This window comes from Aedes albopictus, chromosome 3 (assembly GCF_035046485.1).
Source record: "Aedes albopictus strain Foshan chromosome 3, AalbF5, whole genome shotgun sequence".
In the NCBI taxonomy this organism is placed as follows: Eukaryota; Metazoa; Arthropoda; class Insecta; order Diptera; family Culicidae; genus Aedes; species Aedes albopictus.
Genome location: NC_085138.1, coordinates 354,996,258 through 355,022,256, shown reverse-complemented (window position 1 = coordinate 355,022,256; position 25,999 = coordinate 354,996,258). Strand labels below are relative to the sequence as shown.

Below are 25,999 nucleotides of genomic sequence, written 5' to 3'. Positions count from 1 at the left end.
TCAAAGGTTCCTTCGAGAGTTTATTCAGATAATCTTCTAGAAATTCTTGCAAGGTTTCTGCCAGAATATTCTTTAGAGATTCCTCAATGGGCTCCATTAGGAGATACTTCTAGAGTTCGTTCAAGGACTTCTCTTTGAGTTCTTTTAAGGATTCCTACAGAAATTTCTACAAACATCCTGCAGGAGTTGCTTCAGGGGTTCCTCCTAGAGTTCATTGAAAAAATCCTATTGTTAAAAACGTTGGATCTTGTAAACATGTTCACAAATATTCTTGCAGTAGTTCCTTCAGAGGTATCTCTTGGAATTAATCTAGGGTTTCCCCTAAGATTTTTTTCTAGAGTTTCTTCCAGGAGTACATGAAGGTCTAATTTTACTGGTTTTTTGAACGCAATGCACAGAAACAACTTCCGATACATACGGGAACGCCTTTCGAACTGCTCATCTCTATATAAAGATTTTGCTACAATATAATCATTGTACAGCTGCTTAGCCCACATAAGCAGAAGCGAGAAGCGCGATGAACTTGTTAAGGGTAACGGGTTCGATTCCCGGCTGGTCAGATTCTCAGCGGTCGCAATGGAAATTGACTTGACTTCCTTAGGCATAGCATATCTTAGTGTCTGTCGTCACCCGATATACATTGGCAGAGGATAACTGTGGAAACTCTCATAAAGCACTAAGCTGCTGAGAAGCAGGCTTTGTCTCGGTTGGAATGAACTAGAAGAAAAGCTGCACAGCTCCGAAGCCGGTTTGCATACCTCTACTATTCGCCGACTTACTACGCACTTGTGGGGATTTTTTTTTTATTCCTGTTCTGGTTTGTCACTGCGACCAGTTTTTAGATCTATTGTGACATTACCCGTATCCTTAGTGTAGTGCATGTCGCATTACTCAATTGCCATTGAGGGGCAATAAAGTATCGATTTTGATACAGTTTTTGTTTTGTTTTCTTAGAAAACAAAACAAGAGTACTGATATTGGCCATGCATCGGAAATCTAGCATCACCCTTGTTTTACTGCCAAATTCTCCCAGTAGGAATTTTAGGACCCGGGTTTTAACATTAGCAGCAATATCATTCCAATAATGGAACATGTGTTCAGTAATAAGGATTCTAGTATGTTCTTTGCGTACTCGCACTTTCCAGTCTTCGAAGAGTTAGTACATACATGGATCCCTAACCCAATTTGATTTCCTTTGCATTGAGTTTAGCCTCAGATGGCGAGGTTTTTAACTATATGCAAAGTAAAGTTGGTAAACTCAGTTTTATTCAAGAACTGGAAGTCACCAAAACACCAGTAGTAAGGACTAAATACTATAATTCCTTGAATTACCAGAACACATATTCCAAAATTGAAAAATAGGACGACACTAGATTTCGGTTTGGTAGATCTATCACCGTAACGCAACCCAAAAAGGCGATCTACCCACGCTACGGGCTCCGTTAAAGATCGAGCATCTTTTAAACCCCCTCAACCATTCATCCCTCGGCACGGGTCGCCTGACACCTTGGATTGGGGTTACCTGTTTGATGGACTTTTAGCCCCGGAACAGGTGGTCCGTAGTGCTATTCTAAGCTGGCAGCTACACGGGTACTTGTGGGGATAGTCTAACAGATACATTCCTTACCAAATTACAGCAAGCGCCACTTAATTTTCAACATCGAATAAACCACTTATTCGTCCATCAAGTAAATACCTATAAAGATAACCGCCACTCTAAATGCCACTCAACAACACCCACCAAAATGATTGGAATAGAATCCACCTATTTTCTCAGAGGAATTCGATGTGGGAGCGCCACCATTAGATTGACACGGAATTCAGAAACTTCTTAAACCCACCACAACCCCTTTCCCTCAGTCGTCAGATCAACTTCAACCACGGTCGAGCTCAATACCAACCGAACGCAAACACCACCGCACTGCAGGCAGTCCAATGGGATGGATTATGGATCACAGCGTGTTTTCCCGCCGCCCGTCGTCATGGTCATTTATTGCGCGCCGCTATATTTAGTTTCGCTCATGTGCCGTCTTTGCTTTTCCGCTACCGACGACGATGAGGTAGTGGGAAAGTGGGTCGCCATGCCGTTGGCGTTGTTCTCGTGGTGGCGACCAGGGAAAAACTTTCCGCCAAAACAAAAGTTTCGAACACCATGCGTCTCCACCTTCCGTTTCGTAGTAGATAACAAACTAGTAATTATGCTCCGTAGGGGGAAGTTGTTCAAAATGCTTCTAGGGTACGAGTGCCATCAGTAATCTCATGCCCCCATATTCATCCTATTCGAAAACAAGCAATTACGGTACCGATTGATTCCGTTCTTTTTGTTTTCATGCGTGCTCACTTCCAACAAAAAATACAAAAATAAGAAACAAAACCAACAGCGCTTCAATCCTTTGTTTTTCGTAGGATGAAAATAAGAACCACATGCTTAATAAGGGAACCAATACCCTTTATGGTAAGTTTCCGTCATCTTAATAGCACGATCTTCGGTAAATTATTTTAAAATATATTCGATCAATGATTGTGGCTAATGGCCTAAAAGAATTTATATGATTTGCAAATAAAACTATAGTCTATTCCATACTTTAATATTTTTGATTGGCATTGCTGATATTTCATCAAGGCCTTCCGTAAGATACTCATGGAGTTAAAACATCACTGACGGTTTGCTCTCTATAATAAACGTAGCCTTTTTAAGCATATTGCTCCCAACACTTAACAAGTAAGATAAATAGCCAATTATTGCACACCTTAAAAACTTGGCAATTGTTGCCCAATGCTTTTCTTATGATGTTGTTTGCGAGTTTACACACATTGGCGATTTACCCTATGCTATTAAACAGCATGGAAGACATATGGCTTCAACTATATGACATTTTGAACCACTCTCCTCCATCAACGGCTCAGCAACAGGTTCAACACTTTCCGCAATTTCACCACCTCCACCATCGAAGTTGTCAATGACCGTGACAGTTTGAAAAGTTTCGTCGCACAGCCATATGGTTCCTGTTGCATATCCCATGGAGGTATACCTTCCTCGGTTGTTTCCAAAGATCATCCCGCCATCTGGCGCGGGCACGAGTGAATGCGGGGGAGGACCACCATCGTCAATAATGTGATGGGTGGTGGGTGGCATTTTCCATTTGTTTGACGCACAGACCTATAGATTCTTTTTCGCTAGGAGTATTATGGAGGACAGGGGTATTGCAAAAACTTAGAAATAGAAAACCTATTATATGAGATCATAGAGCAGTAAAAGATAGAATCGCCATTTCAAAGAATAGAAGGAGTAGGTGTGATGTCTGCGACGGACGAGGCACCCACACGAACTTTCCATCATAGATCTCTTCTATGTAGTTAGAGATTGATCAGAATAAGACACATGCCCTGATGTAAAGATCTAAAAATAAATCAAAATTAGTTTTGCATATGGCGCGGGCTGCACCAGTCTTGATACAAGCAGTATACCACAAATGTATTACGGAAGCTACTTTATATGTAGAGTGAGTAGGTAGATTCAATGTAGGTCGCTAATGCATATTTCAAAATTATAATAAAATAGAATGTCAAAGAAACCATTATCCCTGAATTCTTTAGTTATATCATACTCTTTATGATTTTTTTTTATCTGTATTAACGAGATTTTTGGCCATAGGGTACTGCACGAAGTTCTCTCCTTCTCGTTCACTCTTGAAGAAATTTTGTAAACAACAAGGCCAAGAAACGTCAAAATCCCATACAAAATCAAAACAGTGCAGTGCCCTATATGCTAAGTTCATCTCGGGATCCACGCTTTACTTCCCTTCCAAAGGAAAAACTCACATTTGGCGAGTTTGTCGGGAGTGGGATTCGATCCCAGGTCCTCGACGTGATAGTCAAATGTTCCAACCATCACACCAGGTCCGCTCCACATTTTTTGTTTTTTTTTGTGAGCTGGATAATTTTACATTACTCTTCATTTTCGGTGTCTGTCACGGTTTTTGGGTTTCGAGAACAGTAGGTTACCTATCACCATGGTGAGGCTGTAACCTTTGGTATAGCTACCGGTGGAGTAGCATTTTATACTGAGCCGCAGCACAATATGGAAAAATAGGTATAAAATGCGAATAAACTCAATATATCTGCTCGGAGTGGATGGATTTGAATGAATTTTTAACACAAGCTGCAAAAATCTCTAAAATTTCAGATAAGGAGAGTGTCATTCGCAGCACGATGCATGAAATCAGTGTATGCGTACAAAAGTGGAGGCGTTATACGTGCATTGACGGAACAATAATAACGCTTATACACTAGTATAAGTGGCTTATGCGCCACTCCTCGAAAGGAGACCACGAGCCCAATTTTAAATTGCCCGGATGAGACTCCCTAAGGGCGAGTCCATTTAATTTCCTGGAAAGGATTTATGGATCGATCCAGCTGGCTACGATCTAAAACCTTATCCAGAAAACAAATGGCCTCGACCTCGGGAAGCGTTTGTTAATTGATGTCTTTTCGTTTGCCTAAACTAAGGGATATTTACAAATTCAAATTATCATAGATAGATCGCATTTCCTTACAATCTATCTTATTTCGAATATTTACAGACTTATCTAACAAAAGTATATACAAATTCTCCTGACCGCTACATTGCACCAGGGCTATTTTACGAAAATTTGGTTTAAGCACATAAACCAAATTTTCGTAGTGGTAAATTTTGCCATGTGAATATTATGTACAAATTCGTTTTTTCTTGCTACTTCAATCCCTTATAAGTTTAGTTTATTTTCATAATTTCAATATTTATCCGGGTTCCTAACCTATTCAACATATATCACATTCAAAATATTTCAAAAATTATAACTCTATACATCATACAAACATATTTACAAAATATAGGTTCATGCCAAAGAAGACTTCTACGAGCCATTCAACGTTCTCTGGGCAAGTGTGAGTACAGACACCAACAAATTCTCAAACCATAACAAATCTTAAAACGGCATTACTGCAGACACCTCACAGTCTCAGCAGAAGCCAACCATAACAACACACCATTGAGATCGTTTCTCGAACATCTCAATGAACGTAAACTTACATATAACAGGTACACATGAAGAGAAACAAACATCGAACCTTGCTGTCGATTAACTGCCTCTCTCCGATACAACCGCACATAACATCAATAAACAGGATCATCCAGACTCGAAGCACACCAATCCTCATCGCTGGTACTACGCTCCGCATCTGAATTCTCCGCAACTGTTTCATCTCACAGAAACCCTCCAAGCCTGCTACTTGGATTTGCGTCTCTGTGTATGATGAAACGCAATACAACCACAATCATCTACACACAACACGTATTGACACACCAGGGTACCCCCCAGCTCTCGTCAATACATGAGTATGCAACGTAAATTCTCCCCATAATTCTCCCAAACAAACATTCAAAAATGCTCCAAATGCCGATGCTCTACCCCGGCTCTCACGAAACATTAATAAATGAGAAATACACAAGACCAACTCTATTACGTCACTCAGAGAAAATTCTCTTCGGACACTCACGACACTCATATACTGAAACACCCACTTACTCAGAGAAACGTCAAAGTAAAATGTAAACATTGAAAAGTGCAGTGCGACGGAAATTTGTGAAAGTTTTTAGGTAATTTTGCAGCAAAATACGGACGGGAAACGGCTCAAACTATTGGAAAAACTAAAGGAAGTGTCTATTGAACAGTAAGTAATCATGTTTTCTTTGTTTATTTGTGGTTTAAGTTCGCATACGACGAAAATCGAGTTGACGACGGAGGCGATAACGGACGACTGACGGAGGCACGGCGCACAGGATTTATACAGGACTGGATGACGAATCGATGGACGACCTGCTTTGAAGACCCTTGGCCGGCCGAATGGAGGTGGTTTAGGATGACCGAGAGGGAAAATATTGCTCCAACTTTTTATTACTTATTTATTAGATTTTAATGCTTTGTATTTGTTTTTAGGTACACGAGACGGACGGACATTGACGTGGAATGGACTAATGCGGCTAATAATATAATTACATCTAAGCGATTTTTATTTACATGTTTTAAATAAAGAAATAATTTTAAGTACTAATTTAACTTTAAGACTACCTTTGTGAACTACAAAACTAATATTATTCACAAATTTCGGGAAATTCCCACGTCTTATAAATGAATATTTTAATTGACCTTGAGGTTTGACCTCACCTTTCCCACATTCGGGCAGTACATCGATCCTTTCAAGTAAGAGCCAGTTTTTGAAGATGTTGTTGCTATCGCTCGATTGACTCGGGTTGCTCAACATCGTATTCTTCAATGAGAAACTTCTGAGTCTTGATTTTCGGTCATCATCTGACAATCCCCAATATCAGGCTCGCGATTTTGACTTCCCATGAATGGTACTGCTCGTCATCACCCAACGGCTCTGAGCTTCTGTTTACGAGATCATCGCCCGGGAATTCTTCCAGGGCTCTCTCTGACTTCTGGTCGAGGGGATCGCGTATAGCACAACTTCTTCTACTTGATGGATCTACTTTGAATGAACCAATTCCTTTCTTCAGCTCACTACAAAGCTTCTTCTTGGACTGTTGAACAGTCCAAGGATGCCCCTAGTAAGTGAAAGGTTTTGTAGGGGCAGCAGCTGATCCGAGGATCAGCGCTAAGCTTTGCAGTGGCGAACTAGTATTTTCGTTACCCGGAGCACTGCTCAACGGAGTAATCGTAACTCTTGGGCGTACCCAAGAGTTCATAGCTGGAAAAGAAAAGCTCTCTTCAAGTATTTTTGCGAGACCAGGCAAAGCACTGGTTCTTCGTTGCTGCCCAAGACAGTTACATAGCTTTAAAACAATTCCAGTCAAATTATGGAGGGTTTGGCTTGGCAAGCTTCTTGAGAAACTTGCAATGGAAAATGCCAAGTCTTTTTCCATCCAAACCCTCTAAATCGTAGCAATGACTACCAACTACTCGCTTGACAACCGCTGGTATATACTTTGGAGCCAGCTTAGCCGACACGCCCTTCCCTTTGTCCGAAAGTATGGTGTTCTTCTTCAACACCGATTCTCCTACCGAATAAGTTGGACAATTGGCATTGGATCTCAAGTTGTAATACGACGAATGTTTCTGATAAGCAGCTTTGAGATTATCCCGCACTTCTTGAAGTAGCTTCTCCTTCTCCTCCGATTTAAGGTCGGCATGGTCAGCTGCATTCGTGTCGCGCATCTGCCGATACTCCCTGCCATCGGAGACTTGGTTCCTTCCGAACACAAGGAAATATGGAGAATACTTTGTAGTACTGTGGACCGTATTTCGAATGGCGTTCGCAATCCGCTGCAGATTGTTTGCCCATTCTTTGTGGTTGGTCTTAATGGTGGCACGGATAGCGGTGGTGATTACTCTGTTAACCCTTTCAGAGTCGTTCACCTGAGGGTGGTAATTCGGAGTTTTCCAATGCGACACATGGTATCGTTCTAGCAAGTCTCCAAACGTCTTTGATGCGAACTGGGTTCCGTTGTCGGTTAACACCACTTCAGGAACTCCAAACAGCAGAAAAATCGAATTTTCAACGAAGTGAGTAAGCGTCTCAGCCGTCGCTTCTCTGTAAGGCTGGACCATGACAAACTTGCTGAAAAGGTCAGTTACTACCAACAAGCAGGTTACTCTCCCCTTTCCAGATGATGGTAACGGACCGACGTAGTCCATGGCCAAGAACTGCCACGGATGCTCTACAACCTTCTTCTGCTCCATCATCGGTGGCGTTGTATTCTGGTTGGACGCTTTGCTTGTTTGGCACCTCATACACGCTTGACACTGCCGCTTTACCTGAATTCCCATTTTTGGCCACCAAAACCTCTGGCGAACCGCCGCTAGTGTCTTTTCTGGACCTAGATGCGCTTCCTCGTGAATTTTCCGGACGATTTCCGCCCGCTCCGCTTTCGGAGGATATTTCTTCCACCGGAAACGTCCGTCCTCGATCGTATCTGCCGATTTACAGTATCGCAAGATCTCTCCATCAACCACACGAAAATTACAGTATTCTGTGGGACTATCTTCGATCTTGGACGCTAGTTTCTGGTATTCTTCGTCTACTCCAACTGCCAGTATCGTCTCCACCGACCTCGATAGACAATCTGCCACAATATTATTTTTACCCTTCCTATACTCCAGCTCAATGTCATATGACTGGATCTTCAGGGCCCACCTCAACAGTTTTGCATTGCCGGATTCTACGCCGATCGTGAAAAGCCATAAGAGACTACGCGCATCCGTTACTACGCGGAAACGGGTGCCTTCTACGAAATGGCGGAAATGCTGAATCGCCAGCAGCACCCCAAGGCACTCTTTCTCTACACTGGAGTACTTTCGCTGTGTGCTGCTCAATTTCTTACTGAAATAAGCGATTACTCGAGACTGGCCTTCTTGCTGTTGAATCAACGCGGCTCCCACGGCAAGGTCTGACGCATCCGACTCTATGCAGAACGGCTGGGTGAAATCTGGGTTCCCAAGGATCGGTGCTGCTATCAACGCCGCTTTCAAGTCTCCAAACGCAGTTTCAGCCGCCTCTGTCCAGACAAACTTCTGTTTTGACTTCTTCAGAAGGTCTGACATCGGCGCTACTATTCGACTGTAATCTCCGATGAAACGTTGATAGAAGCCAGCTAGTCCCAACAATCGTCTCACGTCCTTAACATTTTTCGGTCGAGCATAGTCCAAAATAGGAGCAATTCGTGCATTATCGATCGAAACGCCTTCGTCCGTCAGCAGGTACCCCAGATAGGACACTTTCTTCCGGCAGAACCGACTTTTGTCCAATGATATAGTCAAATTCGCTTTGGCCAACCTCTCGCCTACGATACGAAGTAAACGGACATGCTCACTAAACGACCTTGTGGCGATCACAATGTCGTCTAAGTATACAAATACATAGGGTTCGAGGTCGAACCCTATGACTTTATCCATAAGTCGACACATCGTGAAGGGTGCGTTTGTCAATCCGAAGGGACACACCTTGAAACGGTACAAGCCCTTGGGTGTCCTGAATGCCGTGAAGTCTCTGCAGTCCTCCTTCAGAGGGATCTGAAAATAAGCATCTTTCAGATCCACCACTGAATAGTACTTCGCCTTACCCAAGCGATGGAATATTTCTCCCATATTCCTCATTGGGTAAGAGTCCTTCTTAGTGAGAGCGTTTATTCTTCGGGAATCTAGGCAAACACGTAGTTTCCCGTTAGATTTCCGAACGGGAACTAGTGCACTAGCCCACTCACTGGCGCATTCTTCTATGGCGTCCATTCTCCTATATCGCTCAAGCTCCGCGTCCATCTCTGCTTGAATAGCCGGTGAGCACCGGTACAGTGGCTGACGCCTCGGTTTTGCCTCCTCATTCAAAACGATCTCGTGCTGGATCACTGACGTCCTTCCCAGTCGATTCTCCGTTGTACACGGAAACGCCTTGATAGCTGCTGCCAACTCCTTTCTCTGTTCTTGCGTTAGGTCATGCTCGGTTTCAATGGTCTCCGGGGTTGCTGTCGAAGGTTCTGGCAACTCCAGAGCCGGAATATCCAACGTTTCGTCTGGATCGGCTGCTTTAATCATCGGCAAAGTCTCAATCGGAAGAACTGGCTGGCCGCCGATTGCACTGGAGTCGGGCCTGATCTCTACCGTTGCTACCTGCTCGAACCCATCCGTTCCTTTGATCATTGGTTGAATCCCGAAGGTTTTCCAGAAATTGTAACCTAATATCAAGCTCCTAGCCACCTGCGGCACTATCAATGTAGGGATAACCTTCGTTATACCGCGAAATTCCATCGGTAAATTCACATACCCCAAACTTCTATGCACGGTTTTATCCGCCGTCACAATCTTAATCGGACTTTGGTGCACCGTCAGGCCGTTTTCCTCTGCTATACCTGCCAAACTCGTGACGCTTACACTCGCGCCTGAATCTAACAGCGCGTCGAAGTCCTTATTGAAGATTTTGACGGCCACGTGCGGGCACATGTCCGTATGAATCTTTACCTCACACACATCCTGATAGGGATCTACGAACGGAGTCACGTCTGCATCTATGGGAACTCTCGAAACCGGAATGCTGTCGCTCCCTACCTGGCATTCCTGACTTAGTTTCCCGAGTTCTCCTTAGCCTGCGCTCTACCATCTCCAGCATGGTTTTCGCAAGTTGTTACCGTCTTACCCTGCGCGCCACACAGATAGCAGAACAGCCTTTTTTCTTCTGGACAATTTCGCCACAAATGACCGTTTTTCCTGCAGTTCCAGCACAACGGTAGTTGCGACGAACCGGAAGATTCTCGATTCTTTGCTTCCTGACTTCTGCCACTAACACCACCTGTCCGCTGATCCCTGTATCTCCTGTCTCTATCGAACTTGCCTCCTATGGCATTCACGTTTTCCGATTCTGACTCTGAGCTATATGATTCGTCCTCCTTTTGATCCACCTCAATATTATGGACTGCATTTGCTCTAGACGGTCCCTCTCGAGCATTTCTAAAAACCGGATCGTTAGCATCGATTCTATACGCGTAGTACTCCAGTTTACGTAAACTGTCCACAGTTTTACAGGCCAATTTTGATCGGTAATGGGGCCGCATGTTATCCCAAATAACTTCAAAGATTCGCTGTGGATCTAAGGGAGTGCTAAGCAGTTTGTTAAGCCGCTCAATTTCCATTTTAAAACTTAGAAACGTTTCATTTCGACTCTGCTTCCTTTCATAAATCTTCTGGCGATTCCCTTGATCCTTATTTGGGTTACCATACATATACCGGATCCTCTCCTCAAACTGCTTCCAATCGTTGAACTCGTCAGCGTAACACAGGTACCAGTCGTACGCCTCTCCTCGCAGAATGGTGTGTATCCTCTGCATGAGGACGTCTTCGGCGATCCTATCCATTTTCGCAAGCCGACGAACCTTTAGCAGGAAATCCTCTAGAGACCTGCTTCGCGCATCGCCACTGAAGCTCACGTGCCACTTCTCCATCCTACGGTCTGCGTCCCGAATCTCAGCTTCGTTGATTCTTCTAACGTTACGCACCGGCTCCTGTTCTCTCCTGTTCCACCTTCTCTCATCTTCCGAAAATTCATCCGAGCTGAATACCATCTGCGGTTCTCCCCCAGCGAACGGTCTCGGAGACTCGTCTGATCGACGATTCCAATGTCGTGTTGCATTCTCTCCCGAACGACGCTGATCGGCCTCTCTATACCCGCCTCGCTGCTGTCTCCACGATCTGTCGGACTGATTCCCATCGTACGGATTTCCCCACCGTTCATTACGCATCCTCTCACTTCTTCGCTGATCCCGATACTCGTTTCTACCCATATCCGCTTCTGTATCGTGTGTTATATCATCTCTCCACGGTTCTCTCATTCTATACTGTTCTTGTTCCCGTTCCCGCTGAAGCTGTCTGTTCCCGACGAAGAAAGTTCCATCGCTTCGACGCATCGCTCGCTCATCACGGGTCCTGTAACTATCTAACCGATTACGCTGCCTGTCCCAACTCCCATTTCTTTCGTTTCCTTGGGAAAAACGATTCTCCCTCTGCATAACCCGATCATCTGTTATTCCTGGATTCCTGTCATCTTGTTGATAGTAACCGCACCTTTCAAGCTTTTGTCTGTCCCTGTCATTCACTTCATTTCCGAGAGCTACGTTCCTATCTAGTTCTTTTTGCCTCGAGCTATGGCTGCTTGGGGACTGCCTTGTTGTCGCCTCAGTTTTCCCCTGTCGATTCGCGTATTTACCGCTGCTTTCAGATCCCGCATATCGTTCGCTACTTCCATGTCTGCCTGCCAAGTTTCCGTTCTCCGAACCACTATCTCCGTTTCCACCTTTGGCCCCCTCAGATTGACTCAAAAGCATCTCCACTTTCTGTTGTAACTCCTTGACCTGCGCTTCTAAAGCTCTCTCCCTCTCGCTAGGCTGTACCTGTAGTCCGTTAGCTTCTACTGGTGCCTCTGTCCTCGAATCCTGATTCAAATTTGGCTCAACCTGTCCCTTTGGTTTTGCACCATTCCTACTGGACTTTCCATCCCCTTCGAAGTTGAAAGGGTCTGGTCGCTTCTCTTGTTCCTTTCTACCTTCGAATTTGTTTAACTCCACCCGAATATCCTGCAGTAACTCTTTCCGCATCCGCTCAGAATCAGCATCCTTAGTCATTATTCTATAGACTCTGCCATAATAATGCTTCAACCGAGAAAACGTTCTGTCATCCAAACCATTTGCCAACTTATTCCTCAACTCTCCAACCCTAGAGCAAATTATATCGTACTCCTGGTCAATAGTAAACGGCGACTCATATACCCTTCCTTCCTTTTCATCCTCCTTAAACAAATACCTCAACATCCGATATTTCGCCTCAACATCATTATTCGTCTCTTCACCTTTTCCCCGAATCGTTAACTCATAATCCACTTCCTCATTTATCAAATGGTCCGCATAAGGGAGTCTAAGAGCCATTTTACCAAAATATTATAAATACAAAAAAAGGAATATATAAAAAAGAAGCTTAAATTCAACGAAAATTTCCAACGTAATAGATTTACAACAAAATATAATGTCACACTACACAAATTCAATATTTCCCAAAGCTCAATATCTCCTAAATTCTCAATAATCACAAAAATTACTTTAACACTCAAAGAACTTTCCACAGACTCAAAATATCGAAAGAAACACTAAATCATTCGAAAACTATCAATACATGAACCTAAAACTATCCATAAATACCACAAAATTGGTATTTTGGCTATATAAGTGGCACTATAATGTACATTTGTAAGGCTCCAATTTATTCCGTAACATTGGCTGAACATTGGCGCCCAACGTGGGGCGTTGTGCATTTGTAAGGTTCCAATGTATTCGTTATATTTTACTTTTCGTATCCCACTAGCTTCAAAATATGGGGCTCGATGCGGATAATAAAATGCGCATTTGTAGGGTTCTTTTAGCAGTTGTCTACATTGTGGTACCCATCGGGAGCACAATGCATTTGTAGTGTTTCGCAAAACTTTTTTTCCGTTACATTGGTATATCACTGGAAGCGATGCGATGCAACGCATGCACTATTGCGACGCAATTTAGCATCTTATGCGATTTAATAATATTAAAAAAAAAAACAATTCTGTCAGCTCGATATCGAACTAATGACCTCTGGATTGTCGAGCCACACTTCACACACAACACCAAACGCTTCTTATGAAACAAGCTGATTAATTATCATGATATTCTAACTCACCTCAGTGTTTGTTGGAATGCACTGAGTTCACTTTTGCTGTGCGTGTTTGGCAGGCCAAAAATGATTTCCCATAAAGTTTTCACTGCCCCTCTTTGGCTAGCACCTCCCATTGTTGATTATCAAGCCAACAAAACAAATAATGATGACTTTGCAACCATAATTATGGCTGTTCACTTTCTTGAAGCTTTTTGGCACTGCAACAGAAACTCTTTAATTGTTATCACATATCAAATCGCGTAATGCCAACATAAACGCTTTTAGCTTATGCGAGTTTATATGCACACTTCAACGAGTTTATTTGTACTTTTATGCTATTTCATCCATACAACAAGAAAAGTACCAAGCGAAATCGTATAATCATCGCAGTACGCAATTATGCGAATTCATTTGACACTTTGCGAGCTCGCTCGCACGCTTTTAACGGGTGGTCACTAAATAACGGGAATGCTTTGAATGTGCTCTTAAAAATATATGATCTTTAAAAATGGCAATCTGAATTTAACTATCATAAAGGTTTAACAATGTACGTCCATGGAAAATATAAAATTTAAGAAAGTTGAACTGCTTTGTACGACTTTTCAGAGTTTACTTTCACGCATTTTCTGCGTCTGTGAAATCGTTGGTCAAAATAAATGGTTTCTCAGCTACCTTTAGCATCTACACACTCAAACAGTAATAAGAAAAAATGGGGATACTGACTTGTTTTTTTTTTTGCTTTGGTTGTAGCCTTTTCCCGTAAATGACATTTATAGAAATTTCCAAAAAATGTTATTTTTCTGTATCACCAAAACGTGTCGATGTAATTTGTGCACTGCGGTTCATTGTTGAACTTTTTTTGTGCTATTTTTTTTTTATAACGAACCATTTACATGTTGTTCAATGTGTAAATGTGATTTGATGTAAATATTTGTTATTTAACAAGACATTCTATTGATTTATCCAGCCCATGTCACAAAAGAAGATTTTATTATGTGAAATGATATCATGCTTATTGGTTTTGCTAGTTTTCCTCTATTTCCTTCAGGATCTGTTTCTTGGGATGCCGAAATGTGGAATTCATTCAAAACCGGGCTGGTTCTAGTTTTATAATGGTTTACTATTAACTTTTTTTTACGGTTGTTTTGAGCAATCAGTAGAGCCGTCCAAGGCGTTTTGGTAGTGCTTTCTGTTTCAATGTCGTTTTCTGCAGAACAAAATAAGTTGACACAAAATAAAAAATACGCTGACTTTGTGGATAGATAGACGATGGTTTTGTCTAAAAAATGTTTACTCTATGGACGCTTCTATTGTTTTTAATCAGCTGCTAAAAGCATTCCCGTTATTTAGTGACCACCCGTTACGAGTAAGTAAAGTTCATCGCAATAAAACATCAGAATATCATCTACTACGATATGCTCATACCTTATGAAAGCTTATCTGTATTCTTATATGACTTTACCTGATACATCGTAATAAATTCAAAAAATAACATCAATGCGATGAAATTTGTCAGTCAGCCTACATATATGCGATAGTCACTTAAAATAGTACTTTTTACGATGTACAACGTGGTTTCTTATGCGACTCCTGGTTGTCTGTATTTGATTCGCCTGGCTTCACTCTTTAGTCGGAAGTACGTTTCCGCCATCGTCTCAAATTTACGAGCTATAATAACAATATCATCAGCGAAACCAAGCAGCTGATCGGACTTCGTGAAAATCGTTCCACTCGTGTTTATCCCCACTCTCCTAATTACACCCTCTAAAGCAATGTTGAACAGCAAGCACAAAAGACCATAACCTTGCCGTAACCCTCTGCGAGATTCGAAGGGACTCGAGAGTGTCCCTGATACTCGAACTACATCACTCGATCCATCGTCGCCTTGATCAATCGTATCAGTTTATCCGGGAATCCGTATTCGTGCATAATTTGCCATAGCTGTTCTCGATCGATTGTATCATACGCCGATTTGAAATCGATGAACAAGTGATGTGTGGGCACGTTGTATTCGCGGCATTTCTGCAACATCTGGTGAATGGCGAACATCTGGTCCGTTGTAGCGCGTTCACCCATGAATCCAGCCTGATATTGCCCCACGAACTCTCTTGCAATCGGTGATAGACGGCGGCATAAAATTTGAGAGAGTATCTTGTAGGCAGCGCTCAGTAGTGTGATCGCGCGGTAGTTCCCGCAATCCAACTTGTCGCCCTTTTTGTAGATGGGACAAACGATACCTTCCATCCATTCCTCCGGTAATACTTCCTCCTCCCAAATCTTGGTAATGACCCAGTGTAGTGCTCTCACCAGTGCTTCTTCACCGTATTTTAGAAGCTCGCTTGGTAGTTGATCTGCTCCAGCGGCTTTGTTGTTTTTCAACCGGCCAACCTCCTCCTCAATCTCTTGAAGGTCAGGGGCCGGAAGTCTTTCGTCCTGTGCACATACTCCTAGATCTGTAACCACGCCACCTTCGGTACTTGCAACGTCGCCATTGAGGTACTCATCGTAATGCTGCCGCCACCTCTCGACCACCTCACGCTCGCTCGTGAGAACATTCCCGTGATTATCTCGGCACATGTCGGCTTGTGGCACAAAGCCTCTGCGCGAGCGATTCAGATTCTCGTAGAACTTTCGTGTGTCCTTAGCGCGGTACAGCTCTTCCATCGCTTCGCGATCTCGTTCTTCCTGCTGGCGCTTCTTCATCCGGAAGACTGAGTTCTGCCTGTTCCGCGCTTGTTTGTAACGTGTCTCATTCGCTCTCGTACGGTGTTGCAGCATTCTCGCCCATGCTGCATTCTTCTCGTTTTTCAACTGTTCACACTCGCCGTCGTACCAGGGTCAGTCGGTTTTCTCGATAGGGCGATGGAAGTGCGAGTGAAAAATCCGGGTTCAGAATCGCGCTACAATATTCGTTGGTCAGTCGGTTTTCTCGGTAGAGCCATGCAAGCGCGAGTGTGGAATGCGGAATCAGATTAGCTTGAGAATTTTCGAATGGCAGACAATTTTCAGGTAAGAGTGATGGGGGTGCGAGTGAAAAATCCGGGATCAGAATCGCGCTACAATATTCGTTGGTCAGTCGGTTTTCTCGGTAGGGCGATGGAAGTGCGAGTGAAAAATCCGGGTTCAGAATCGCGCTACAATAATCGTAGATCAGTCGGTTTCCACGGTAGGGCGATGGAAACGCGAGCACGAAATCCGGGATCAGTGGTCATCGTGATCAAATAAATCATAATCGTGATGAAGACCGCGACGTGTATTTCCATATAACTAGTGGATCATATCACCTAACAGAGGTGGCTCCTAGATCCACACCTTACCCTACCCTACTAACCACCATTCCTTCCCGTGACAACTGTGGGGATGCTGTGGATTCCACGGTTTCTAGTAGCAACGGTTGTCGAACTAACATTCCTTTCCTTTCCTGATGACCGTAAGGACGTGGCCAGCGCCGTTATTGACTTTAAATAGCTGAACTCTCGAATTGTGCACATTGAGAATGGTTAGCTAGTCCCAAGCTTTCACATTCATTGGCTCTCTGTGCAACTTCGATTGTTCTGGTCAATCACGGAGTAGCAACTACGATGTGTACGGTTATCTTTGCTTTGCTTTGCTTTGTTCACATTCGCCGTCGTACCAGTCGTTTCTGTGATTCGGAGTCGCGAAGCCTAGTGCTGTAGCCGAGGTACTACCTATGGCGGATCGGATGTCCCTCCAGCCATCTTCAAGTGTAGCTGCGCCAAGCTGCTCTTCCGTTGGTAGGGCCACTGCTAACTGCTGCGCGTAGTCTTGAGCCACTTCTACGTTACGAAGTTGCTCGATGTTGAGCCGCGGCGTTCGACTTCGACGCGTGGTGATAACGGCTAAAATATAAACGACTCATAAGAAAGTGATCATTCGTCATAAATAATTCCTAAAGTCCCAGTGAAGAAGCAGGGGTGTAAGCAGTAATAAATAACAAAAGTTCCATAAACAAATAGAAAAATGCATAAATAAATCAAAAGTTTCCATAAATAATTGATTTTTGAGCAATTAAAAACGTCAAAAATGCAATGAATAATTCAACTGTTGCAATAAAAAAAGCCAATTTTCCCACCAAAAAACTTCGAATTTTCCATAAATAAATCCGATTTTTCCATAATAAATTTGAAAAATAGCAATAAAAAAATATCTAAAAAGCAATAAATAATTCAAAAAGTGCAATAAACGGAAAACTAAATTATCAATAAATGTCAAAAAACGAGCAATAAACGTAAATGCATTTTAAGCCAAAAAAAATACATAGACTATGCGGCGAAGCCGCATAGAGGATTGAGGAACTGAGGCGGCAGAAGGCCGCCGAAGTTTCCGATATCCGATGCACCGCAACTGCATCGTTTCGGTTCTAGGCAAACCACAGATCCAAGAATTTGCGCGATATAATGCAAACATAGATGTTATCCCTTTTTTAGGTCCGACGAGCGATAGCGAGTTCGGACAGCAAGCAATTGCTCGGTAAATTGCAATCATAGTTACGCAAGCTTTTTAGTCGTTTCAGTCATATAAGTGCGATTCAGCATTTCACTGTCTCATACTTTCCTGCATTTGTTTTTCATGGGTAATTTCGTCATTTTTTATTGCATTTTTTTAATTTTTTATTGCTTTTTCGATATTTTTTTATTGTGAATTTTCTAATTTATTATGGAAAAATCGGATTTATTTATGGAAAATTCGAAGTTATTTGGTGGGAAAATTGGCTTTTTTTATTGCAACAGTTGATTAATTCATTGCATTTTTGACGTTTTTAATTGCTTAAAAATCAATTATTTATGGAAAGTTTTGATTTATTTATGCATTTTTCTATTTGTTTATGGAACTTTTGTTATTTATTACTGCTTCCACCCCTGTTTCTTCACTGGGACTTTTGGAATTATTTATGGGAAATTTTGTGTTTATTATGGAACGTTTAATTGTCTGCCTGGTGATAACTGTCGAAAGTTTTGAGCGCATGCATACAGCGACTAAGTAGTGATCCGAATCTATATTCGCACTGCGGTATATGCGGACGTTGGTTATCTGAGAAGAATTTACCGTCGATTAGAACGTGGTCGATTTGGTTTTCTGTTTGATGGTCGGGTGATCTCCAGGTGGCTTTGTGGATATCTTTGCGGGGGAAGAAGGTGCTTCGGACTACCATCCCACGGGAGGCGGCAAAGTTTACGCATCGCTGGCCGTTATCAATCGATACGGCGTGCAGGCTGTTTCGCCCGATTACCGGTCTGTACATTTCCTCCCTTCCTACCTGCGCGTTCATGTCGCCGACAACGATTTTCACGTCACGCGGTGAGCAACCATCGTATGTTTGCTCTAACTGCGCGTAGAACGCTTCTTTCTCGTCATCGGGTCTCCCTTCGTGTGGGCAGTGGACGTCGATGATGCTGTAGTTGAAGAAACGGCCCTTAACTCTCAACATGCACATCCTTGCGTTGATCGGCTGCCACCTGATCACACGTTGTCGCATCTTGACCAACACTATAAATCCTGTTCCCAGTTCATTGGTGGTGCCACAGCTTTGATAGAAGTTAGCCGCTCGATGCCCGCTTTTCCACACTTTCTGTCCAGTCCAACAAAGTTCCTGCAACGCCACGATGTCGAAGTTGCGGGGATGTAGTTCGTCGTAGATTATCCTGTCACATCCTGCGAAACCTAGTGACTTGCAATTCCATGTTCCAAGTTTCCAATCGTAGTCCTTATTTCGTCGCGTGGGTCTTTGCCGATTGTATCGAGTCGTATTTTCTCCTATGTTATTCGCAATGGGGATTTTTACTGGTGGCTTATTGGGCCTACGCCAACACTCCGGAGGGCCATCGTGCCAGTTCTGTTTAACGTCCCAACCAACACTGGGACGACCACGCTGATGGGGCTACCACCTTGGATCTAGCTGGGCGTGGTGCAGCGTTTCTTACTCAGCCACTGGATGCCAGAACAGACGTTGTTTGAGCCGCACCTCCTTGGTGAACAGACGCTCGAATCGTACCTCCTCAATCTAGCTGAAGTCAGAAGGACAACAGTGCCCAGGCTGCACTACCAGATAAGCACACAACTCTTAGCTGGCGGTCTTTGTCATCGCTTGACCCGTGGAAGCATGAGATAGGCAGGAACTCGTGAGGACCAGAGCTATATTGGACGCTCTCCTTATCGACTCACCGTTTTGCAGCCCTTATATGAAATATAAGTAAGTCAATCCAATTATCCGCGAGCGGTAATGGCGGTGGCAGGCACAGATAACCGATTCGAATTTTGACGTTTCTTGGGGATCGCAATCGGTTGGCGCCATCAAACGGTGGATGAAGGGGTGAGAAGGAGAATGAAACTTTTTTGACTTTCCCCCAAGAAACGTCAAAATGCGAGCCGGTTAGATATGCCCGCCGCCGCCATTACCGCTCGCGGAAAAGTGGATAAGTCCACGTTTTTTATCCTGTCGGTACTTTACGTTACAAAACCCTATTGTTATAAGCAGTGTTGATTTGATTGAAAGCCAATAAGCGGATTTATCAAAATCTGAGTAAACGGCGTAAACTAAAAATCTGCGTAGAATAAACATGAAATATTCTTTAACTGACTGCCAACAGGGGTGCCATATAACATTTTGTGGAAAATGTGTATAACAAAAATGTATTCCACACAAAATAAAATAGCTCCGCTAGTTCAAAAAATCTATAGCTCATACAATACGCAATCTGTCGGTATTCTCGAAAACCTGTTTACACTTAAAATGGTATGGATATTAGCATTTTTCCAGCCGAGCTAGTAATTTTCCCCAAAAATTCCTTCCGCGGTTTCGAGATTCCTACAGGAGTTCCTGGATTCCTCCAGAAATTCCTTCCAAGTTTCTCTAGAAACATTTTCGGTAATTCCTCGCAAAGAGCTCCATCTGAGATTATTCTCATTCTCTTTGAGATTAAATCTCAAAGAAACTATTGAAAGGAACCCAGAAGCCACACCATGGTGAATGCCTTACAAAGCTGATGGGGGCATTTCTTAAGAAATTCTTGGATGAATTTCTCAAGGAATTCCTGTCAGAGCTTCAGAAAGAGCTCCTTGAGTAATGCCATGAAGAATGTCGCAAAAACTCCTGGAGGATATCCATGCCGAGAACATCGGGGAAAATTCTATAATATACTTCCGGAGGAATGCCAGCAGAATCTGCACGAATTCCGGCAGGAACTCCTGGAGGTATCCAGAAAAGTGTTCCTAGAGGAATCCTGGATGAAGTTTCTGGTGAAAATCTGGAAGCAGTGCACAATGGGTAAAAAAGCTGTGTGAGAGAGAGAAAGAGAGAGAGTGGGGTAAAACGAGCTCAATACACTGATTTCCAGCATCGTGCGGTGAATGACACCCTCCTTATCTGAAACTATAAAGATTTTTGCAGCATGTGTCAAAAATTCATTCGAATCCATCCACTCCGAGCAGAGATATTGAATTTATTCGCATTTTATACCTATTTTTTCCCACTGTACAGTGTTTGAATGAATCACGGGAGAAGTTCCCGGAGGAATCCCAGAAGGAAATCCCAAAAGAATTCCATAAGAAATTCCTCGAGAATTTCCGGAAGAAGTTCTTGGTAGAATCCCGGAAGAAGTTTCCGTTAAAATCCAGAAAGAAGTTTCTGGAGGAATTCCTGAAGAGGTTCTTGGAGGAGTGCCGGAAGCATTTCTTGAAGCAATCGAAAGCAGTTCCTGAAAGAATACGGGAAGGAGTTCTTGTAGGAAGAAGTTTTTAGAAGATGTCCATGGAGAGGTCCAAAAGGAATTCTTGGACAAATTTCGGAAGGTATTCCTGAAGGAATACTGGCATTGATTTATAAAGCAATCTAGGGAAGAACGGTTGCAGGAATTTCGGAAGAAAACTCTGGTGAAATTCCTGAAAGGGTTTCAGGTATAATCTCAGAAAAAATACTTTGGAAAAACAATGACCCGTAAGGGTGCACCTATGGGAATCTTTGGAGAAACTTCTGGTGGAATCACAAAAGAGTTCCTCAAGAAATCCTGGAAGGAATCTCTGGAAGAATCCCGGTAGGACTTTCCGGAGAAATTATAGATGAAACCTGTTCAGGAATCCCAGATGACTATTCTGAAGGAATCCCAAATGATCTTCCAGAAGTATCACACTCTCTGGGAATCCAAGAAAACCTGGAGGAGTCCTGGATAAATTTTGTGGAGAAACCGAAAGGAATTCCAGATGGTATTCCAGAAAAAGCTCCTGGAGGGGTGACTTCAGTAAGTAATACATATATCAGCACACTTTCCCGCGCACACGAACCCCACATTTTGAACATGGAAAGCTCACGAAAGTTCGATCACGAAACGTCAGACTTAGAAGAATTTGCCTTATCAACCTACTTTTTCAGAAGAAGATAAATCATCCATGTCTGCTTGTACACAATAACACAATAACTAACCTTGTGAAAAAATGAGATATTTTTTTCGAGTCCAGTTTGCAAAATGTAGTCACACTCAACAAAAAAGTTTTGCAGACAAAAGCAAACGAATAAGAAAATATGTTTTATCTAAACAAAGCAGGGTAACCATTCCTCTTTTAATCACGGTGCTAATCTGAGTAGCCAGCTTTTTTTTCTTACTCATTTTTCTAAACAAGCACGAGAAAGAGATGGATGGTAGAAGGAGCACTGGATCCCTCTACCATCCCACTTTTTCTTGCGTTTCAGGGTATTAAGCGCTACTTGTTTTCTTTCTTCTTTAATGAGAACAGAAAGAACGAAAAAAATATGCTGTTGTATTGAATGAGAATGAACATATTTGCAAAGGATTAATAACGTTACTCTTACTTATTATTTATTCATGCCTCATAAACTGAAAACTTGTTTATATTATTTTAAACAGCGAACATCCTATATATGCTTCTGCTTCACTAATCGCTAATGGAAATGTGCCAAAATAAAACCGTGCTTGCGGCAATGCAAATCCGAAACTTCCTCGTGCAACCTCAGGAAAGAATCCAACCTGCCGAAAACTTTCAATTTTGCAGTTTAAATTTAAATCCCACCCGCGCACCGTCGCACTGTCTACCAGAACCTCGCCTCGTTCTGTTGTTTCCTTCTTACCCCAAGCATCTCGTACCTACTAATGAAAATGAAAACAGAATCCCATTGCCATGGTCCCATCATAATCCGATCGCTCACCTTAATACCGTGCGGGGAAAATAAAATCCTTTTAACGACCCTTTTTCGTCCACGAGTAAAACATTTTCGCACTGCGGCGTTAATTACCTTCCACAAATAGCAGGAACAATCCAATCTTGTACACCAGTCGGCTACAGCTTCCGCTACTCCTCCACCGTTGGGTTTCCATTTTGTCAGCTACAGTGGTGTCTTCTCCTTTCACTTGAATTGTTGTTCTTCTGTCAACAGGATTTCCAACGCAACCAAATCTGGTCGTTCTGTTCTCGAACTTTTTCCACCAACTGCCGCCCTCGAATGCACTCTATTCCGCTATTTACTGTAAATGTGAAGGTAATCTTCTTTACTCACTCTTCCGTCACTCGCATTACCAACTAACTGCCATCAACGCACTAATTGATCTGTTTACGATCCCTCATAAAACAATACCACGTGCCCGCAGCAGCCCAGAGCGAGGCATGGGACCGCGTTTTTTTTTCACACTTTTTCAATTATCACAGTTTTTCACGGTTTCGTTGGATCCCTTTGATCGATCACATCCCCTCGCGATCTGCCATCTATCACATCTGATTTACACCGTGTTGTCGATTAGGTAGCCTATATAGCTGCTCCTGGGGGAAATTCTACGGAAAATAATATATGAGAGTACTATAGCACAACACTTTCGGTTATTTGCCCGTTTCTTCGCTGAGGAATGCTTCTGATCTGAGATCTTGAGATTCACGGTGCGGCGTGGCTCGACTCTAATGGGATTTCGTCTTCATCATGATCGTGATCGCGCTCAGATGGTCCTTGCTCCGTCCCTACTCACCACGGTCTGGTTGGTTCGAAATTGCGTGAAAATGCTGATCCATCGGTGTTTTGCCGACGTAGGGAATCGCGCCACTTGGGCGGTGGCTTCTATATTCGTCTGTTTTCCAATATAACTCAGTCAAATTTGAACCAATTGACACAACTTTTGGAATTTGGTGAGATAGGCATAGTATCTACCCGTGTACAACATTTCAAGTCAATTGGTTCAAAATTGACTGAGTTATAGTGGAAAACAGACGAATATAGAAGCCACCGCCCAAGTGGCGCGATACCCTATGTCTCATTTTTGGGATGTGCATATTCATATTTTTGCAGAGTGGTTTGATACGAGATATTAAATTTTGTGGGCAATTAGAATCAAGATGATGAAACAAACATGAAACGAACTCACCAATTCATGTTTGCAAAAATTGACAAAATTGAAAAAAATAAACAGTGTTAAAACTATCTTGGCCAAATTTACATTATTTTCCAGAGTTTTCATGGGGTAACGCCAATATAAATTTTATCAAATAATTAAGTCAAGGAAATTGCAACTAAAAAAAGATTCTGTACCGACCGGGAGTCGAACTCAACATGTTCTTGCTGAAAATACGCGCGTTTATCGCTTCGGCTATGTATGTATGGCTAGTCAATGTATGGCCGGTACAAAATCAGTCATGTTATGAACATGTAGATATTTCCCTGAAATCCCATTCCGAACCACTGTTTACCGCCGGCCGAGAAGAAACGAAACTTTTATTTTTAAAACAACAACTCTAGGCCACATCACCGCACCACCACCACCGGTCGTGCTGCTCATCATCCCCCGTCATCTAGAACGGCGCGCGTGTATTAGCACATCAGAAATTTTGCATTCACTATTCGCCTCAAATAATCCTCTTTTGATGCAGTTTTTGTTGGTCAGTGCTGGCTGGTGCACTGCACTGCACATTTTCCACACATATACACACACATTACCTACTCTTTGAAGCTATAAGAAAAATTAGTTTGGCAGCTGCATTCTGAGAAAATTCGGAAACATTTCAATCGTGAACCGGCAAAAAAAGTGGAAAACTTTGCTGGCACGTGAAAGGAAGCGTAAGTGTAACAATTTCGCCCTCTTTCTGGTTTTATAATGCTAACAGAAGCGGAACCTGCTTCTCGTCTTAGTGTTCTCGGAACACTTTTACCAAAGACAAACAGACACGTAGCACTTGCCAAATTTCCATCGACCAACTCCGGGAATTTCTCCAGAAATTCTATCGGAAACTTCTTCAAGAATTTCTCCAACAAATATTTTAAAAAATTCTCTAAGAATTCCTTCTACAGATTTTTTTCGAAAGTTCCTCCAGAAATTCCATCGGGAATTTCTCCAGATATTTTCTCGGGATTCCTCCAGAAAAACCTTCGGGAACTTCTCTAGAAATTCGTTAGGAAATTCCTCCAGAAATGTTTTTCTCCAGATCTTCCTTCGGGAATTCGAGAAGGTTTTTCCAGAATCCAAGAAGGTTTTTCGAGAATTCGAGAAGGTTTTTTCCAGAAAAACCTTCAAGAGTTTTTCCAGAAATTCCTTCAGGATTTTTTTCAAGAAGTTCATTCGGAAATTTCTCTAGAAATTCCTTCGGGAATATCTTCAAAAACTACTTTGGGAATTTATTAAAATATTTCTTCTGGAATATTTCCAAAAAATCCTTCGAAATTTCCTTCTCCAGATTTTACTTCGAGAATTTGAGAAGTTTTTCCAGAAAAACCTTCGGGAAGTTCTCCAGATATCTTCGGAAATTTATCTAGAAGTTCCTTCGGGTGTTCCTTCAAAAATTCCAACGGGGAAATCTTCAAAAACTACTCACGGAATTTCTTAACATATTTCTTCGAGAATATTTCCGAAATTTCTCTAGAAATTCCTAAAGAAATTTTCTTCTCCAGATATTCCTTCGAAAATTCGAGAAGGTTTTTCTAGAAAAACCTTCGAAAATTTCTTCTGAAATTCCTTTGGGAATTTCTCCAGAAAATCCTTCGGCAATTTCTCCAGAAATTCCTTCGGGAATTTCTCCAGAAATTCCTTCGGGAATTTCTCCAGAAATTCCTTCGGGAATTTCTCCAGAAATTCCTTCGGGAATTTCTCCATAAATTCCTTCGGGAATATCTCCAGAAATTCCTTCAGGAATTTCTCCACAAATTCCTTCAGGAATTTCTCCACAAATTCCGTCAGGAATTTCTCCACAAATTCCTTCAGGAATTTCTACAGAAATGGAAATATTCTCGAAGAAATATTTTAAGAAATTCCCGAAGTAGGTTTTGAAAATATTGTCGAAGAAATTTCTGGGTAAAATTCTACAGAAATCCCAGAATAATTTCTGGAGAAATTCCCAAAGATTTTTTTGGAGGAATTTCCGAAGGAATTTCTGGAGAAATTCCCGAAAGTTTCTCTACAAAAATACCCGAAGGAATTTCTGGAGAAATTCCCGAAAGTTTCTCTACAAAAATACCCGAAGAAATTTCTAGAGAAATTCCTGAAGGATTTTTTAGAGATTCCCGAAGAAATTTCATGAGAAATTCTCCAAAAAAATTTTGGAGAAATTTGCAAAGAAATTCTGGAGAAATTCGCGAAAGAATGTTTGGAGAATTTCCTGAAGGAATTTATGGAAAAATTCCCGACGAAATTTCAAGAGAAATTCCCGAAGAAATTTCAGGGGATAATCCCCAAGAAATTCCTGAAAAAATCCCAAAGAAATTTCTGGAGAAATCCCAAAAAGAATTTGTGGAGAAATTTTTGACAGATTTTTTGGAGAAATTTCCGAAGAAAATC

At 42.3% G+C, this 25,999-nt stretch overlaps 1 protein-coding gene across 1 annotated transcript in view; it reads right to left on the bottom strand.

The window, feature by feature from the left end:
- Positions 1–22,623, bottom strand: part of LOC109428974 (uncharacterized) — a 54,680-nt gene extending 32,057 nt beyond the window's left edge. The window contains exon 1 of the mRNA XM_029874958.2: positions 22,486–22,623. Within this exon, the coding sequence (XP_029730818.2) occupies positions 22,486–22,567 (82 nt within the window). The 5' untranslated portion in view covers positions 22,568–22,623. The remainder of the gene's footprint in view (positions 1–22,485) is intronic.
- Positions 22,624–25,999: the final 3,376 nt, after the last annotated feature.